The 16,195-nt window shown below is 44.5% G+C and overlaps 1 protein-coding gene across 1 annotated transcript in view; it reads left to right on the forward strand.

Moving 5' to 3' along the window:
• CD81 (CD81 molecule) overlaps positions 1 to 16,195 on the forward strand; it is a 131,912-nt gene that overhangs the window by 102,492 nt on the left and 13,225 nt on the right. Inside the window, exons 2-4 of the mRNA XM_063944726.1 lie at positions 7,337 to 7,451; positions 10,741 to 10,838; positions 12,525 to 12,599. Coding sequence (XP_063800796.1) covers positions 7,337 to 7,451; positions 10,741 to 10,838; positions 12,525 to 12,599 — 288 coding nt within the window. The remainder of the gene's footprint in view (positions 1 to 7,336; positions 7,452 to 10,740; positions 10,839 to 12,524; positions 12,600 to 16,195) is intronic.

Genomic DNA, 16,195 nt, shown 5'->3' on the forward strand with positions numbered 1-16,195 from the left:
GAAATGGAACCTAGATGGTATTTGGTACCGGGGACACAGTACCTCCAACAAGTCTCTAGTTGGCTCTGCAGTAATGATGGATACCGGAACCACGTTTCTCACCACCCAGGATGCCAAGGCCTCAGTTATCCGCTTTGCAGTAGGATGACTGCTGTGATATTTCATCTTCCTCGCAAAGGACTGTTGAACAGTCAATTGCTTACTGGAAGTAGTACAAGTGGGCTTACGACTTCCCCTCTGGGATGACCATCGACTCCCAGCGGCAACAACAGCAGCGCCAGCAGCAGTAGGCGTTACACGCAAGGATGCATCGGAGGAATCCCAGGCAGGAGAGGACTCGTCAGACTTGCCAGTGACATGGCCTGCAGGACTATTGGCATTCCTGGGGAAGGAGGAAATTGACACTGAGGGAGTTGGTGGGGTGGTTTGCGTGAGCTTGGTTACAAGAGGAAGGGATTTACTGGTCAGTGGACTGCTTCCGCTGTCACCCAAAGTTTTTGAACTTGTCACTGACTTATTATGAATGCGCTGCAGGTGACGTATAAGGGAGGATGTTCCGAGGTGGTTAACGTCCTTACCCCTACTTATTACAGCTTGACAAAGGGAACACACGGCTTGACACCTGTTGTCCGCATTTCTGGTGAAATACCTCCACACCGAAGAGCTGATTTTTTTGGTATTTTCACCTGGCATGTCAACGGCCATATTCCTCCCACGGACAACAGGTGTCTCCCCGGGTGCCTGACTTAAACAAACCACCTCACCATCAGAATCCTTCTGGTCAATTTCCTCCCCAGCGCCAGCAACACCCATATCCTCCTCATCCTGGTGTACTTCAACACTGACATCTTCAATCTGACTATCAGGAACTGGACTGCGGGTGCTCCTTCCAGCACTTGCAGGGGGCATGCAAATAGTGGAAGGCGCATGCTCTTCACGTCCAGTGTTGGGAAGGTCAGGCATCGCAACCGACACAATTGGACTCTCCTTGTGGATTTGGGATTTCAAAGAACGCACAGTTCTTTGCGGTGCTTTTGCCAGCTTGAGTCTTTTCAGTTTTCTAGCGAGAGGCTGAGTGCTTCCATCCTCATGTGAAGCTGAACCACTAGCCATGAACATAGGCCAGGGCCTCAGCCGTTCCTTGCCACTCCGTGTGGTAAATGGCATATTGGCAAGTTTACGCTTCTCCTCCGACAATTTTATTTTAGGTTTTGGAGTCCTTTTTTTTCTGATATTTGGTGTTTTGGATTTGACATGCTCTGTACTATGACATTGGGCATCGGCCTTGGCAGACGACGTTGCTGGCATTTCATCGTCTCGGCCATGACTAGTGGCAGCAGCTTCAGCACGAGGTGGAAGTGGATCTTGATCTTTCCCTAATTTTGGAACCTCAACTTTTTTGTTCTCCATATTTTATAGGCAGAACTAAAAGGCACCTCAGGTAAACAATGGAGATGGATGGATTGGATACTAGTATACAATTATGGACGGACTGCCACGGTTAGGTGGTATAAAAAAACCACGGTTAGGTGGTATATATTGTAATACAATTATGGATGGACGGACTGCCTGCCGAGTGCCGACACAGAGGTAGCCACAGCCGTGAACTACCGCACTGTACACTGGTTGATAAAGAGATAGTAGTATACTCGTAACAACTAGTATGACTGACTATGACGGTATAAAGAATGAAAAAAAAAACCACGGTTAGGTGGTATATATTGTAATACAATTATGGATGGACGGACTGCCTGCCGAGTTCCGACACAGAGGTAGCCACAGCCGTGAACTACCGCACTGTACACTGGTTGATAAAGAGATAGTAGTATACTCGTAACAACTAGTATGACTGACTATGACGGTATAAAGAATGAAAAAAAAACCACGGTTAGGTGGTATATATTATAATACAATTATGGATGGACGGACTGCCTGCCGACTGCCGACACAGAGGTAGCCACAGCCGTGAACTACCGCACTGTACACTGGTTGATAAAGAGATAGTAGTATACTCGTAACAACTAGTATGACACTATGACGGTATAAAGAATGAAAAAAAAACCACGGTTAGGTGGTATATATTATAATAATACAATTATGGATGGACGGACTGCCTGCCGAGTTCCGACACAGAGGTAGCCACAGCCGTGAACTACCGCACTGTACACTGGTTGATAAAGAGATAGTAGTATACTCGTAACAACTAGTATGACTGACTATGACGGTATAAAGAATGAAAAAAAAACCACGGTTAGGTGGTATATATTGTAATACAATTATGGATGGACGGACTGCCTGCCGAGTTCCGACACAGAGGTAGCCACAGCCGTGAACTACCGCACTGTACACTGGTTGATAAAGAGATAGTAGTATACTCGTAACAACTAGTATGACTGACTATGACGGTATAAAGAATGAAAAAAAAACCACGGTTAGGTGGTATATATTGTAATACAATTATGGATGGACGGACTGCCTGCCGAGTTCCGACACAGAGGTAGCCACAGCCGTGAACTACCGCACTGTACACTGGTTGATAAAGAGATAGTAGTATACTCGTAACAACTAGTATGACTGACTATGACGGTATAAAGAATGAAAAAAAAACCACGGTTAGGTGGTATATATTATAATACAATTATGGATGGACGGACTGCCTGCCGACTGCCGACACAGAGGTAGCCACAGCCGTGAACTACCGCACTGTACACTGGTTGATAAAGAGATAGTAGTATACTCGTAACAACTAGTATGACACTATGACGGTATAAAGAATGAAAAAAAAACCACGGTTAGGTGGTATATATTATAATACAATTATGGATGGACGGACTGCCTGCCGACTGCCGACACAGAGGTAGCCACAGCCGTGAACTACCGCACTGTACACTGGTTGATAAAGAGATAGTAGTATACTCGTAACAACTAGTATGACACTATGACGGTATAAAGAATGAAAAAAAAACCACGGTTAGGTGGTATATATTATAATACAATTATGGATGGACGGACTGCCTGCCGAGTGCCGACACAGAGGTAGCCACAGCCGTGAACTACCGCACTGTACACTGGTTGATAAAGAGATAGTAGTATACTCGTAACAACTAGTATGACTGACTATGACGGTATAAAGAATGAAAAAAAAACCACGGTTAGGTGGTATATATTATAATACAATTATGGATGGACGGACTGCCTGCCGACTGCCGACACAGAGGTAGCCACAGCCGTGAACTACCGCACTGTACACTGGTTGATAAAGAGATAGTAGTATACTCGTAACAACTAGTATGACACTATGACGGTATAAAGAATGGAAAAAAAAACCACGGTTAGGTGGTATATATTATAATACAATTATGGATGGACGGACTGCCTGCCGACTGCCGACACAGAGGTAGCCACAGCCGTGAACTACCGCACTGTACACTGGTTGATAAAGAGATAGTAGTATACTCGTAACAACTAGTATGACACTATGACGGTATAAAGAATGAAAAAAAAACCACGGTTAGGTGGTATATATTATAATAATACAATTATGGATGGACGGACTGCCTGCCGACTGCCGACACAGAGGTAGCCACAGCCGTGAACTACCGCACTGTACACTGGTTGATAAAGAGATAGTAGTATACTCGTAACAACTAGTATGACTATGACGACGGTATAAAGAAAGAAAAAAAAATACCACGGTTAGGTGGTATATAATTATACAATTATGGATGGACGGACTGCCTGCCGAGTGCCGACTGCCGACACAGAGGTAGCCACAGCCGTGAACTACCGCACTGTACTGTGTCTGCTGCTAATATAGACTGGTTGATAAAGAGATAGTATACAACAATATACTACTATACTGGTGGTCAGGCACTGGTCACCACTAGTCACACTGGCAGTGGCACTCCTGCAGCAAAAGTGTGCACTGTTTAATTTTAAATTAATATAATATTATGTACTCCTGGCTCCTGCTATAACAACCTGCAGTGCTCCCCAGTCTCCCCCACAATTATTATAAGCTTTTATACATTGATGTGCAGCACACTGGGCTGAGCTGAGTGCACACAGACTGAGTCACACTGTGTGACTGCTGTGTATCGTTTTTTTCAGGCAGAGAACGGATATAGCAGAGAACGGATATATTAAATAAAAGTTAACTTAACAACAACTGCACTGGTCACTGTGGTAAACTCTGTCTGCACAATCTCTCTCTCTCTCTCTCTCTCTTCTAATCTATTCTAATGGAGAGGACGCCAGCCACGTCCTCTCCCTATCAATCTCAATGCACGTGTGAAAATGGCGGCGACGCGCGGCTCCTTATATAGAATCAGAGTCTCGCGAGAATCCGACAGCGTCATGATGACGTTCGGGCGCGCTCGGGTTAACCGAGCAAGGCGGGAAGATCCGAGTCGCTCGGACCCGTGAAAAAAAAAGTGAAGTTCGTGCGGGTTCGGATTCAAAGAAACCGAACCCGCTCATCTCTAGTTATAAGTGCAAGGTGATAATGCACCAGCCAATCCGCTCCTAACTATCAATTTACATATTGGAGTTTATTGGCTGGTGCATTATCACCTTGCACTTATCACTTCTTTATCCCTTCTCCAGTCTTAATACATCTGCCCCATTGTTAGTAGTGCTCATTGGGGGTGATTCCGAGTTGTTCGCTCGCAAGCTGCTTTTAGCAGCATTGCACACGCTAAGCCGCCGCCTACTGGGAGTGAATCTTAGCTTATCAAATTTGCGAACGAAAGGTTCTCAAAATTGCGAATAGAAATTTCTTTGCAGTTTCTGAGTAGCTCGAGACTTACTCTTCCAGTGCGATCAGTTCAGTGCTTGTCGTTCCTGGTTTGACGTCACAAACACACCCAGCGTTCGCCCAGACACTCCTCCGTTTCTCCAGCCACTCCCGCATTTTTCCCAGAAACGGTAGCGTTTTTTCACACACTCCCATAAAACGGCCAGTTTCCGCCCAGAAACACCCACTTCCTGTCAATCACATTACGATCACCAGAACGAAGAAAAAACCTCGTAATGCCGTGAGTAAAATTCCTAACTGCATAGCAAATTTACTTGGCGCAGTCGCAGTGCGAACATTGCGCATGCGCAATTAGCGGAAAATCGCTGCGATGCGAAGAAAATTACCGAGCGAACAACTCGGAATGACCACCATTGTGTTTCTATATTCTTGTAGTTATACATAAAAAAAAACAGTCTTGATTGCTTGATTAGCTGATGATGATCAATTTAACATTTCGGTCCCTGCACGGAACAAAATAGCATTGTATGGAATAAAATATATATTTATGTTCTAAATATGGGTAATACTTGTCCCGGAGATTTACAGTTCACAGCTTCCTGCTATCAGCGTCACTTCCTGTCTCACCCTGTGACCCCCACTCCCTGTACTGCAAGACAGGACCCTGCATTTCTTGAAAACAAATCCAAACAGAAGTTTCCTTCCCAAGGAAGAGGATCTGAGTCAGTGCGCCTCAGCTCTGCCCCGGCTGACCTTGTGCATTAAGTGGTTGCTGCCACATAATAAACTCCCACAACATCCATTACTTTCCTGACACCTCCCATAATAAACCTTTTTCCAAGATAGCAATCTAATTCAAAAACGACAAACGTACAGTATTGTTAATATTATATTTGTGGAGTAGTGATGTCACATTATAGCACAGGTTATGCAAGCAAATTTTCATTTTAAAGGTGTATAGTATAAGGAACTAGCTGAAAACCCATACTTCGCTACGGAATTATAGTTGTTCGTTAATTTATGTTGGTTGGAGATCTAGTATATAGGCATATCTTGCTTCCCTGACCCACTTTGTGTAGTGGCCGGACCCCTTTTTGTTTCCCCAAGGTACCCTGCTGTTCCCACTTTACAACTCTGTGGCTTCTTGCTGCCTCCAAATTAACGGTTTATTTACAGTTTCTTATGTAGCGCAGCACATTATGCATCTCCTGATATACTCTGTGCTTCTGGGGGAGCCTGCTACTTCCACTATATAACTCTGTGGGTTCGTGTTACCTCCATTCCCCTCCTCACATCATTTCACTGCCTCTGCCACATGCAACCCTGTCCTGCCTGACATATTATGCATCTCTTAATATACTGTGTGCTGCTGGGGACCCTGCTCCTCCCACTATACAACTGTCAGTGTGTGGCTTCCTGCTACCTCCATTCCCCTCCTCACATCATGTTACTACCACTGTCAAATGCAGCCCTGTCATCACTGACATATCATCCATGTCCTGATATAGTATGTGCTGCTGGGCCACCGCTAGGGGTGTGTTACCCCCACAGTGTTTGTTCCCAGATTGTAAGTCATCTGTGTACCAAGTTTGGTGTAAATTGCTCCAGGCATTCCAGAGTTATGCTGTCTTCTGAAATACTCAGTGGTTCTGCCTCACCCCTAGGGGTGTCTTACCCCCACAGTGTTTGTTCCCATATTGTAAGTCATATGTGTACCAATTTTTGTGTACATTGCTCCAGCCATTCCGGAGTTATGCTGTCTCCTGATATACTCTGTGCTGCTGTATGCTGCATAATAGTTTTAATCTTCTGTTTTCATTGCTTATTCTGTACGGCGCTGCGGCAGTTGACAGCATTATATAAATAATGCATAATACTCCCTACTGTAAAATATAAAGCATGTTAGACACACGAGGGCGCATTGTTACCCCACTGTTAGCGGAGACCCACTTTCTCAATACAGTACATAGTATTTCATGCAATGTAAAGAACATCACCCTGTCCTAAAGAGCATGCAATCTAATTCTATCAATGAAAATACAAATCTGTCACAGCAGATAGAATAAATGCTTTTGGGTGTGATTTAGATTCGGAAGTAAATCCATAAATATTAATTTGGATATAGCGTCAATCACATCTTCTACTTGCACTCAGAAGTGTGGGTCAGGGGCATCCGTGTATAAGTCTAGTACAGTACAGCTGTGTAGGCGCAAGGCAGAGGTGCGTCTCATTTTGAGCTGAATATATCTGTTTTATGCCAGTTGCACGCGTCTCAGTTTGTGTGATGGACACATTTATGTGCAGTGTGTAGCTATATTCTGGATATAAAGTGGCCGATTTCTTAGGATCCAAGTAAGCTCACAATATTGCGCCGTTTAATCTGCTGAAAACATTTCTGGCATTGCAGACAACATGACATAGCACAATTGTCAGGTAGCTAAACGTGTTAGATGTTATTAGCAGCTCTGCAGTGTTTTGCAAAGCTTTATATAGGCACAATGATCTCACCGTCATTCAACCTACTTGTCTTTCTGTGTTTTCTCCAACACTCTTCTAATCATTTTCACATTCTCTCTTTAGCTGGCAGGAGGTGTCATTCTTGGAGTTGCCCTGTGGCTCCGACATGAGCCAAAAACATCCAACCTTTTGATCCAGCAGATTGGGGACAAGCAGGTACCAGCGACCTTTTACATCGGTGAGTGATGTCTGCTGTTATAGCTTTGTTAACACTTTCTCCGCTATGTACTTATCGCATGTCTTATGGCCCGTACACACTGGACGATATATCGGCCGCTATATTGAACGGACGATACATTGCGGGTCCGCCGGCCAGTGTGTATGAGCGATATGTCTGTAAACTCTGTCGTTCACAGATATATATCACGTCAGCCCTGCAGCACAGCCGACGGCCAATATATCTACCGATATATTGGCGCATCGCTATGTGTGTACGGGCGTACACATACTGCGGCAGCCGGCGGTGATGGACAGCTGAACTGGGCGGGCGTATGTACACGCCCGCCCAGTTCATGACGTCAGTCCCCAACAGATCGGGCAGTGTGTATGCACAGCACACTGCCCGATCCGTCCATAGATATATCTGCAAATCAATTGATCTGCAGATATATATATATATATATATATCAGTGTGTACCCACCATAACAGTAGTTACTACTTTTACGTCATCACATTGACCATGTGTCACCATAGTAACCTGGTCGCCTAGTCTTCAAAACCTGTTTCTAGGATTACCATCCTTGTATTACATATTACCATATATACTCGAGTATAAGCCGACTTTTTCTGCACTTTTTTTTGTGCTGAAAAAGCCACCTCGGCTTATACTCGAGTCAGCTTTAGGAGGGACACGGAGAGCGCAGCGCGCGGCTCTCCTGTGTCCCTCCTGCATCTCCGGCGGCAGCGGCGTCTGTGTGGTAAAGGAAGTGCACGAACCGGCACTTCCTTTAACACACGCTGCTGCCGCCGGAGACGCAGGAGGGACACAGGAGAGCCGCGCGCTGCGCTCTCCGTGTCCCTCCTTCAGAAGACAGCGCGGAGCGATGGAGGGTAAGTATCTAGCACTGTGGGGCATATCTGGCACACCTGGCACTGTGGGGCATATCTGGCACACCTGGCACTGTGGGGCATATCTGGCACACCTGGCACTGTGGGGCACATCTGGCACTGTGGGGCATATCTGGCACATCTGGCACTGTGGGGCATATCTGGCACTGAGGCATATCTGGCACACCTGGCACTGTGGGGCACATCTGGCACTGTGGGGCATATCTGGCACACCTGGCACTGTGGGGCATATCTGGCACTGTGGGGCATATCTGGCACTGAGGCATATCTGGCACTGTGTGGCATATCTGGCACTGTGTGGCATATCTGGCACTGTGTGGCATATCTGGCACTGTGTGGCATATCTGGCACTATGAGGTCTGTGTACGGGTAGAGCTGCATTTCCCACCCTAGGCTTATACTCGAGTCAATAAGTTTCCCCAGGTTTTTGTGGTAAAATTAGGTGCCTCGGCTTATATTCTGGTCGACTTATACTCGAGTATATACGGTATATAACATTGTAATGGCAGCTTATGCTATGTGAGTAAATAGTGGTTGTGGTTAAGTTAACGGCATGATAAACTGTGGTTTTTGTAGAATCCACACTATATGGTTTTCTTATGTATATTTTACTAACTGAATCAGTACCACACATTACAGAGGAGGAAATGCTCTTGTGAAAGCAGATAATGGACAACAATAAAAAAAATAGTTTTTTGTTTATCAAGAAAACAGATGACATTGAACCCCTTCAGTGGTATGTGCAGCGTGATGGCGCCCGGGAATCAGCATAGCCATTATGAGTTAAGCCTACCCCCAGGACTCCTATTGGCCGGGGGGCATGCTTAACAGTGTAATGGCTTATGCTGATTCCCGGGCGCCGCTATGCGGCTGGGAATCAGCGCTGACACGGGCAATCCCCGCCTGCTCACCCTCCCTTGCACTTGCTCACCCCCCTTTGCACTTCTAACCCCGGCACTTCCATGTATTTAAAAACAGACCATAGGAGGTGTGTATTTTATAAATAAGGAATTTTAGGTGGTTCCCTCCTGCACTCCCAACCCCCCCCCCCCCCCCGCACTACATGATTTTGAAAACACACCATGGGAGGTGTGTATTTTCAAAATAAAAAAAACAGTACTGAAGGGGATAAAGGAATATAAAATGCATATAATTATAATAACTATTGATGATTGGTAAGGCACCACAGTACCATACAGCAATGGCCAGTGGAGAACACAGGGAATACTTTTAAGAGGATAGGAACGATAGACAAAATAAATGCAGACATGGACACAGATGTTGGGGAGTGACCTCATGAGAGAGCTCACATTCTAAAGGAAAAGGGCACACAGCTGCAATAAATGGAGTGAGTGTGGTTCGGGGTGGAAATTGGACAGTTGTGAGTGTGCATTGGTGTGGGTAGCGTAGGTGGGCGTAGGGTAAGCACTAATAGAGTGATGAGTTTTCAGAAATTGCTAAAAGATTTGACTGTGTGGGAGAGTCTGATCGGGCGTAGTAGGGAATTCCGTAAGTGAGGAGCAGCGCAGGAAAAGTCTTGTATGCAATAGTGAGGGTAATATCAGAAGCAAGGCTCAGGTCAGTGGTGGATATGAGGGGGTGGTGGGAGAATGCTTTATAGAGATTTGAGCTGTATTAATGGGTGTTGTTGTTGAGGACTTTGTAGGTGAGTCATTTGATTTGGATTCTGGAGGACACTGAGGGCCTGATTCAGATGTGGTTGGAGTTGCTATCGCTGCTGCTTACATAGAAGCAGCAGGAGGTGCCCCGACTCTCTGCCAACTTAGGAATGTAACTCTGTGGAAACATAATGCAAACAAATAATATTGGGGAGCAGGGAGAAGAAGCGGTTAGTACTATGTAGCAGTGGCATAACAGCAGCTGCAGACAACCAGAGGGTGAGAAGCAATAGGCAGTCACCAGGAAAAGAAACTGCACATGTGCAATGTAAGGGCTGCATAGCCACAGTAGGGATGTGGGCAGGGGTAGAATGGACAGAGAGCAGGGTGGACCAAGGACAGTAGCACTCCTAGATAGTATGGACATTTCTGAGTTTAGATAATCCCTGTTTAAGATTGCACAATAGTCCTATGAGGCTTGACACCTGCCAACTTGTTTCTTTAACACTATGCTCTTTATTTTAACCCATAAGGGACTGCTCTATCTATTGTACCCTGGGCCTCCCAAAGCCTTAATCCAGCTCTGGGTGTAACCCTTAGCAACCAGATTCCTGCTTTTAGTGAACTATTGAAGTCAAACTAAGGAATACAGATCTCTGAATGTCACTACAGCAATTATTTAAATGCTTTGTACCAGAATATGAGGTTGTGCATTGAGATTTGTTAGCTGTCAGCTGTGCTACCATTTACCATAACCATCCAATGTAATTTTGTTCCAGGCATCTATATAATCATTGCTGTTGGTGCTGTCATGATGTTTGTGGGATTCTTGGGATGTTATGGAGCCATTCAGGAATCCCAGTGTCTCCTGGGAACGGTAAGTAACACCACCCATTCTCTTTCTCCTTGCCACCAGAATAGCTATATAAAGAAGTCAATCTGCTCTGCATTAGATGTGTTCTGGCAGTGTTGCTGGGAAGAAGGATAGACTTGCTTAAAGCCTGTATTGGCATTGCAGCGTCTGCATTAGTTCTGTTTTCCAGACTCTGCAGACCACTGATTGCCAGCACGCCAGGTTATAAAGGTGATAATCCCGTGAAGACACAAAAACATACTGAGCAGGTTTTATTTTTAACAAAAAACAAACTGGCTAAGATTAAACAAGCATCTTCAGTATTGCAGTACTCTGCATAGCTTTATAACGTCGGATGGGGTGTTATTTTGGAGTGGAAGTTTACACTACAAAAATGGAGACAGTTGGGAGAACTTTGGGGGACATTTACTAAGCAGTGATAAGAGCGGAGAAGTGCCCATGGCAACCAATCAGCATTGAAGTAACATCTATAATTTGCATACTATAAAATTATGCAAAGCTGCTGATTGGTTGATGTGGAAATGTCTCCACTGTCTCACTTCTCCGCTTTTATCACTGCTTAGTAAATGTCCCCTTATGTTCTAAGCAGTGGAAAGTGAGCCAAGGGAGAAGTTGCCTATGGCAACCAATCAGCATTGAAGTAACATTTATAATTTGCATACTATAAAATTATACAGAGCAACTGATTGGTTGCCATGGGCAACTTCTCCACTCTTTTCACTACTTAGTACATCTCCCCCCTATGAGTGTGTGTACAGATGTGACTATCATTGTGGAGCAGTACAAAAACAATGCTGCTTAGCCCAAACACCGAAAATGAGATAGAGGAGCAAGAGATTTCATGTGTCGCAGCGATCCTTGCTGTGCGGAATGGTATTCACACATTTCTATTTCACAAAAGCACGTGATTTTTGCACCAGCTCCCAGATGGCAGCGATTGGGTGCTTCATGTTTAATGAGATGCATTATGCACACTTCAGTTGCACTTTGTGAAAATGAACTTCAAACACAAAAGTGCCGCTTATAATAAAGGCATCTCTCATGTCTCCTCATTCTCATCATTTAATCCACAAATGAGAAAACCTTCTAGTATGGAGACGTCTCCAGCAAGTGGGTAGTCGGTGTGCATCGTCATATGCACAAGGCAACCTAGTCTAATTGCGCCAATATAAAACACAAACCAGGGTGTCGAAAATGAGTGCCACAACGACATCTATTGCATGGAGACACAAAGGATGATTCCCGGTCGCCGGCTCTCCCTCTACCCTTACTGTGGTGATTAATTGTGCAAGTTAATATTTTTAGGAGGACATAAATCTCTACATCAATTAAAGTAGACAATTATGTTTCAGTTTCATTATTTAACAATCCATGGGGCAAATGTATTAACCCAGAGAAGGCATAAGGAAATGATAAACCAGTGATACGTGCAAGGTAATAAAGGCAGCAGCCAATCAGCTCCAATATGTAAATTAACAGTTAGGAGCTGATTGGCTGCTGCCTTTATCACCTTGCACATATCACTGGTTTATCACTTCCTTATGCCTTCTCCAGGTTAATACATCTGCCCCCATGTATCATGCTATCCCTTTGCAGCAAAAATGCTTCAGTGATGTAAGAGAACCCTTCTTATACCCCTTTTCGTTCTCCTGCAGTTCCTCAATTCTACTGTACTTTATATCTCTGCAGTTCTTCGCCTGCTTAGTGATCCTGTTTGCATGTGAAGTGGCCGCCGGTATCTGGGGATTCGTAAATAGGGAACAGGTAAGAGAGCTATACAGTGCAAAAGTGATGTCAGATTGCCTGTGACATATTATACGGATGGTTTTATTTGTGAGACATATTATTCAGCATTCATGAGATGTCAGCCCTTCAATCCACTAGGATGTAGGGCAGGGGCGTTTTAAGAGATGAGGGGACCTGTGTGTAGTCTCCAGGAGGGCCCCTTCCTCTCATCGGCACACTAGGCTCCGGCATTGAGCCGAAGTCTACTCCGCATACGCAGGTCTCCGGAAACATGGCACCTGCCATGGTCCTGAGACCAGTTACCAACTGCGCATGCGCGGCAGCTATTCTGGCAGTGATCTTTGCTGCGCCCGCAGCGCCTGTCGATGGACTCCGGAAGATAAGTATTAAAACAACATGGCTGCAATTTATGCGTTGTGTGGGCCCCCCTGGACTCAGGGGCCCATGTGCACCCATGATAGAAATGCCAATGATCTAGGGACATGGATGAATTCTCATAGATGTTGGATAATGGCTTCCTCTCCTTTGTGCAGGTAACAGGTGTGCTTTGATAGACTCGGTGTGGGATGAGTCATTAGGTCCTATTTTCAGTATTTAACAAACAGCAGTAAGCTTAGTTTACCGGTTTGTCACTTTATATCACTTCTGCCTGAGGTTCTCAAACGTGGACACCCCAATGGTCCAATTCTTAAGTTTATCCATGCTTTGTCACAGGTGAGTTAAATAGCACCTTTGTCAATTGATTTAACCATCTGTGCTGAGCCATGGATATACCTAAAACCTGGAGCATTCGGGTGCCTTGAGAACCTCTGGCTTATGCCATCTATAGATGGTGATAGTGATATGGTCCCCATTGTCGGCAGTGGGGATCCTGAACAACCTTACCGGCTTTAGTGAAGTCTTCCGGGCATTGCTGAGTACCTGCCGGGTGACAGTGTAATGCACAGACTGGCCATTGCGCCTTGCAGGATGCAACAGCCCATCACTGACAGCGATAGGCTGCCAGCAACAGTGTGAAGGTCGCCCCCAAGGAGAGGGATGACGCTGGACCTCGATGGAGGGGTAACAACTGGGCATATACAATTATCTATCAGATAATCTGCCAGATCTGGATGGTTGGAATAAAAATCTGGTAATGGCTGAGAGCAAATGACAATCAACCATCTGTTACCAAACACTGGAAAATTAACAAAACCTGTCCATGATTTTTGTCCATTTTACACTGTTTGGGAGCAAATGGTCGATTGGCATTTGTGCTCATCCATTACCAGATTTTAATTCCAAAAGCCAGATCTGGCAGATTATCTGTCAGATAATTGTATCGTGTATGCCCATCTTAAGTAATGTTAAATATCAATAGGGCCAATAGTATAGATTGTAATTCTGACTTTTCCCATTCATAGTAGAATTCTGTAAGCTCTTCACTGATGAGGCATTTTTTTTATCCATGTGCCGAGCTCAGTTTTAACATTTTGGAAAGGTTTTGGGGGAGGGGGGGGGGGGGGGGGTCATCATAATGCACACTTGATAAAATATTATGTAATTATCAATATTATATATATTATCAGACATTTTTCTGTGCCGCATTCACATGAATCATTCTTCAGTAACTGCTATTGGTTTCTCTAGAAACCATGGACAGAATGCGGAGTGCTTTCTGGAAAACGGTGAGATAGTGGAAAGTAATAACAGTTTTCTTAAAACCATAAATGAATGTTAGGCAAATAGGGGACAATAAATTAGTGTAATGCTTTTCTCAAAGCTGAAATTTCCTGATAAATATGGTACTTACTCGCAGGGATTGACTTAGCAGCCTCATGAGATCTCTTATGCAGCCCAGAGCCGGCGGCCAGGTAATATTGGTGTGAATGGGGCAACTGCAGTTGTCTGAACAGTCAGTGCCAAGAATGACAGGGGTGCACAGCGCCCCCGGCATTTGTTTGTAATCATTGTTTTCTTACATGGTGGAGAAGGGATATCAGTGTACATAACGTGCGCTTATACCACTTCTCCCCCATAACTCCTATTCATACATCTCCCTCTATATTCCTACATAGAGTCTTCTAGTGCTGTTGAATGTTTTTTACCTTTTGCTTTGTAATGTCAGCAGTACGGATGGTGTAATGGTTAGCATTACTGCCTCACAGCACTGAGGTCATGGGTTCAATTCCCACCTAACTGTGCGGAGTTTGTATATTCTCCCCATACTTGCGTGGGTTTCCTTCAGGTACTCCGGTTTCCTCCCACAATCCAAAAATATACTGGTAGGTTAATTGGCTTCCAACAAAAATTAACCCTAACGTGAATGTGTCTCTGTGTGTGTGTACATGTGATAGGGTATATAGACTGTAAGCTCCACTGGGGCAGGGACTAATGTGAATGGGCAAATCCAGCGCTGCGGAATATGTGCACGCTATATACATAACTGGTAATAAATAATAAATAACGTCAGTAATGAGTTTTGTGTAAGAATTAAGGTAGAGAGAATTTTTTTAATTATTTTTTTATCGATGGAAATCATTCTAACTCGAGGACTATAACACACGTACTAACAGACTAACATAATTTTTAAATGTTAGTACATGTTTGTTGTAGCCCTAGAAGTACAACATCGATTTAGGTCGATTTTAGTGTGATAAAAATCAATGAAAATCAACCTTTAGTTAATATGCCCCCTAGTGTCAGAAGAAATGTTCAGAAGAGAACATATAAACTCGACACATAATTGTCCTTTGTTGGGAATTTAACTCATAATCTCAGTGCTGTCAGGCAGTAATGCTAACCACTACACCACCATGCTATTTATTGTTTGCACTGAAAATAGGGCGAGTATATTGGAAAAGGTCACAAAACCTCAAAGCAAGGTTGGCTTAAACATTTAGGAAATTAGACCACCTACCATGTCAAACCAGGGGTCAGTTAGATTTCAAGCCCACAATAGAAGTTAGTTGTGTTTAGAAGCAGATCTGCGTTCAGTGCTTGTTATTAAAGAAAAGATTTGAAACAAGACAGAACAGCCAGTTGATAACAAGTGATCCACAGGAATTGATAAGCATACTGGGGGTCATTCCGAGTTGTTCGCTCGCAAGCTGCTTTTAGCAGCTTTGCACACGCTAAGCCGCCGCCTACTGGGAGTGAATCTTAGCTTATCAAAATTGTGAACGAAAGATTAGCAAAATTGCGAATAGACACTTCTTAGCAGTTTCTGAGTAGCTCCACACTTACTCGGCATCAGTTCAGTCAGTTTCGTTCCTGGTTTGACGTCGCAAACACACCCAGCGTTCGGCCAGACACTCCTCCGTTTCTCCAGCCACTCCCGCGTTTTTCCCAGAAACTGTAGCGTTTTTTCGCGCACACCCATAAAACGGCCAGTTTCCGCCCAGAAACACCCACTTCCTGTCAATCACATTACGATCTCCAGAACGAAGAAAAAACCTCGTAATGCCGTGAGTAAAATACCTAACTGCATAGCAAATTTACTTGGCGCAGTCGCACTGCGGACATTGCGCATGCGCATTAGCGACTAATCGCTCCGTTGCGACAAAAAAATAACGAGCGAACAACTCGGAATGACCCCCACTATTCCCTTTTTTGTGTACATGTAGTTCTCACCA

Source organism: Pseudophryne corroboree, chromosome 11 (assembly GCF_028390025.1).
Source record: "Pseudophryne corroboree isolate aPseCor3 chromosome 11, aPseCor3.hap2, whole genome shotgun sequence".
NCBI lineage: Eukaryota > Metazoa > Chordata > Amphibia > Anura > Myobatrachidae > Pseudophryne > Pseudophryne corroboree.